The sequence below is a fragment of the Sinocyclocheilus rhinocerous genome, unplaced genomic scaffold, assembly GCF_001515625.1.
Source record: "Sinocyclocheilus rhinocerous isolate Xijiao unplaced genomic scaffold, SAMN03320098_v1.1 scaffold2852, whole genome shotgun sequence".
Taxonomy (NCBI): Eukaryota; Metazoa; Chordata; class Actinopteri; order Cypriniformes; family Cyprinidae; genus Sinocyclocheilus; species Sinocyclocheilus rhinocerous.
The window spans coordinates 1-3,494 of record NW_015646497.1 but is presented as its reverse complement, the minus strand read 5'-3'; the positions used below and the strand labels follow the sequence as shown (position 1 = coordinate 3,494).

The window sequence follows — 3,494 nt, the reverse complement described above, 5'->3', positions numbered from 1 at the left end:
GTTTATCATACTAGATACATTTGAAAGTTCTGTTATAATGCTACTCTGTGCGGTCGTCACCTGTCTAATAAAACGCATAACATATTAAAGCGTCTTTGGTGTTTCCATGTTTTCTACAAAACAAAACCGGAAATCGAGGGTGTATGACGTCATTGGAAGGTGAGGCAATGACCAGGGACGAGCCACTCTTTAAAACTGCTATTTCTCTGGATTTAAAAATTCTTCGAAACATTTGGGATAATGTAAGTACACAAATCAGCAAAATATATAACACTGTTCTAGTGGTTTTTGGATATTTTAATAAAAACATCTTACATATTGTGCCTTTAAAGGATATCCCCAGAAATCCCTGTATGAAGCAACATCACATTATATTATATATTTTTAAACAGTTGTTTCTTCTTATCAGTTATCAGTTTCATATGTTGAGCAAGCACATCTACCAACAAGCGTACAGATGAAGTGCCTTTCTAAATTATTTTTAGAGGAAATATACATATCTCTCAATAGTAATATCATGTTAATAGAGAGCCTGTGAGCAAATCATGTTTCATTTTGCTGAGGACAGATAACTCTGAACTGGACTAATGGAAATGCACCATACTGGTGTGATCACATTAGTGTGTGTGTGTGTGTGTGTGTGTGTGTGTGTGACAAGTGAGGTGAGGTGAGGCAAGATCGGTCTTACCCTGGAGGACTCATAGGACGGGCTGGACTGGCCACCTGAGGCCCATGATGCTTGGCTTGTCCTCTCATCCATACCTGTCCAAAACACAGATTCACAACTCCATCAAACCGTGCCCACCCAATACAACACAAAATTGAGAGGGGAAAAAGAAAGGAGTTTTATAATCTTTTTTGGGCTGTTTATTTATTATATTAAAACTAAAATAATGCAATAAAATGAACTAAATCAATCAAGTCTCCTGATCGATATGTCTATGAGCAGAATAACATCTAGTTGGAAATGCATATACTGGGAAAGGGAGAGGGGGTCTCGTTGGTCACTATGAGAAAAGTAATAGATTAGGGTATTTTAGAAAGAAAAACATGCCTAAAAAATTATTTTATTTGCACTCCAAATAAAAAATGCTAACTATTTAATAACGTAAAATATTTTATAAAAGAAGGTAAAACAACACTTCTGCAATTAAGCAACAAATATAAGAAATGTAAACAAAACCACTTACTACATGTCTATTGCAGTGTTTTATCTTTAAACCTAAAACTTAAAAATTAAATACAATATACATTTTAGAAGAAAACCTTGAAACACAGTAAATAATTCTGAAAAACTATGAAAATTAATAGAAATTAACTGAAATAAACAGGCTTAAGATGAAGCACTGCACTTGTGAAAAATTAAAATTAAAATTAAAAAAAATTAAAGCTACATAGAAATATAAAAAATAATAAAAATGACAACTACTAAAATTAAAATTACTAAAACTACTAAAATTAAAAGCTAATACAAATATATAATTAAACACCATAATAGTATATAGATAATGCTAAAATAACATGCCTTTTTTGGCAAATTTAATTACTATTAAAATAAATAAATAATTCAGTCTGATGGGATTCAGTCTGATTGTGTTTCCTCACAGTAAACTGAGACTGCAGTATACTGTACATGACGCACTACTGATGACTGTATTCATGATACAGTCTGCAACAGTTTAAATCTAATGAATCATGTTGATCATAAAATACTAGAGAACAATGCACCTGGTGGAACTCTAAATGGTCCCAGCGCAGCGTTCTCCTGTATTCTGCTGCTTTTCAATGGAACAAAATGATCTCATATATTATTTACTTGTGCATTCACCGACTGGCAATTCAAATGAATGTATTTTCTAAAACGAAAAGGAGGGAGGGGTCAGTGTTTCCCGTCATCATTCTCAGCCTGACCTTCCAGGGCCAATGGCCGACACTACAGGACACGTGAAGAGTGGAAATGTTGAGCTCATGGCGAGTGGTCATGTCCAGCACGGCTCTCTTGGCAGAAGTAAAGAAAGAGTGCAGCAGAGCTGTTAATCCTCTACACTTCCATTCAAAGGCTGCACTTTACAAGCCGGCCACGGCGCGTCATTTATTTTGCTTCGCATAAATCACTTTCAAAAATGCATCGCTCCCTTTCCCGCACTGACACTCTCGTGCCGGTGCAGCCGGGCCACTCGGAGTTGTCAGTGATGTATTACTGAAGCTCGTCAAAATAGCTGAGCGCTGAAAGTTTGATAAACCTCATATTTTACAAAGCCTCTCGGTTCCAAAAGACAGCCACAGAAAACACAGAAACTAATAAATAAATAAAAACGTAAAGTTGACGCAATTGACTTGATTCAACATCTGGTACGTGATGAACAAAAACAATATCTGGCTTTGAAAATTACATTTCGCTGAGGCTGTTGGGTAAAGATATATGATTGCTGGCTTCTTCAGGCTGTTTGAGCCAATATTGTTGTGCAGGTAACAACATTCCATTCTTCAGTCTCATGTATGAGCTTCGAAATTGCAGAGGAACAAAACATCAATATCTCTCCACGCTATTGATAATCCATGTTTGTCATTTCAACAATTCTTTCTTATGTGATTCCAGCCCATTATAACATGCAACATGGATCAAACGTGAGTAAACAGTCAGGGAAAAATGACGGTGGTCTTTACACAAATGCTGAACAGAGGGTCTCAAAAAAGCAAATCAAATAAATGTGGTGTTATTTTCATAATAATGTTGACAATATGCAAAACTGTAAGTGATCCTTGTACTGCATGGCTGAGCGTGATATAAACTCAAATCACTATCAGCTGAACATTTGCATACAAGAGAAGTTTGATTGTTGTTTACTGATCTATCAATCTAATACATCCCTTTTTAACCCATTTATCCTTTTTATATCCATTTATTTTAAAATTTTTCCATCCATCATCCATCTTTCTTTTCATCTAATTTTTTTAATCTTCATCTTTCTTTTCTTTCCTTCTCTTCATCATATTTGCCATCATCCCTTGTTTTCTTTTCCTATCCTTTATTATTTCTTTCCATCCATTCATCTTTCTTTTTATACATCCATCGTTCTTACAATACCCACCATTTCCCCATCTATCTATCTATCTATCTATCTATCTATCCCATTCATCCATCTACCCATCCTCCTTTCCACCCATCTATTCATGCTTCTTTCTTTCCACTCATCCATCCATCTTTTTATATCCATCCTTGCTTATTTTAATCATCCATCTATCCATCCATCTTTCTTTTCACTCATCCTTCCTTCTTTCTCTTTCTTTCAATCATCTTTCTTATTTCCTATTCATCATCCATAAATCTTTTCAATCAATCAATCTACCCTTCCTTCTTTCTTTGCACTCATCAATGTCTTTTTCCCTTTCTTCCATCCTTCCCTTTTTATATCCATCCTTCCTTATCTCTTTCATCCATCTTTTTCTTTTTCCATCATTCCACCATCTTTCTTTATATATATATATATATA

General features: G+C 34.9%; 1 protein-coding gene across 3 annotated transcripts in view; it reads right to left on the bottom strand.

Moving 5' to 3' along the window:
• Positions 1-760, bottom strand: part of LOC107707905 (transcription factor 12-like) — an 87,293-nt gene extending 86,533 nt beyond the window's left edge. For all 3 annotated transcript variants that reach the window (XM_016512016.1, XM_016512018.1, XM_016512017.1), the window contains exon 1: positions 689-760. In XM_016512016.1, coding sequence (XP_016367502.1) covers positions 689-760 — 72 coding nt within the window. The remainder of the gene's footprint in view (positions 1-688) is intronic.
• Between the last annotated feature and the right edge of the window lie 2,734 nt (positions 761-3,494).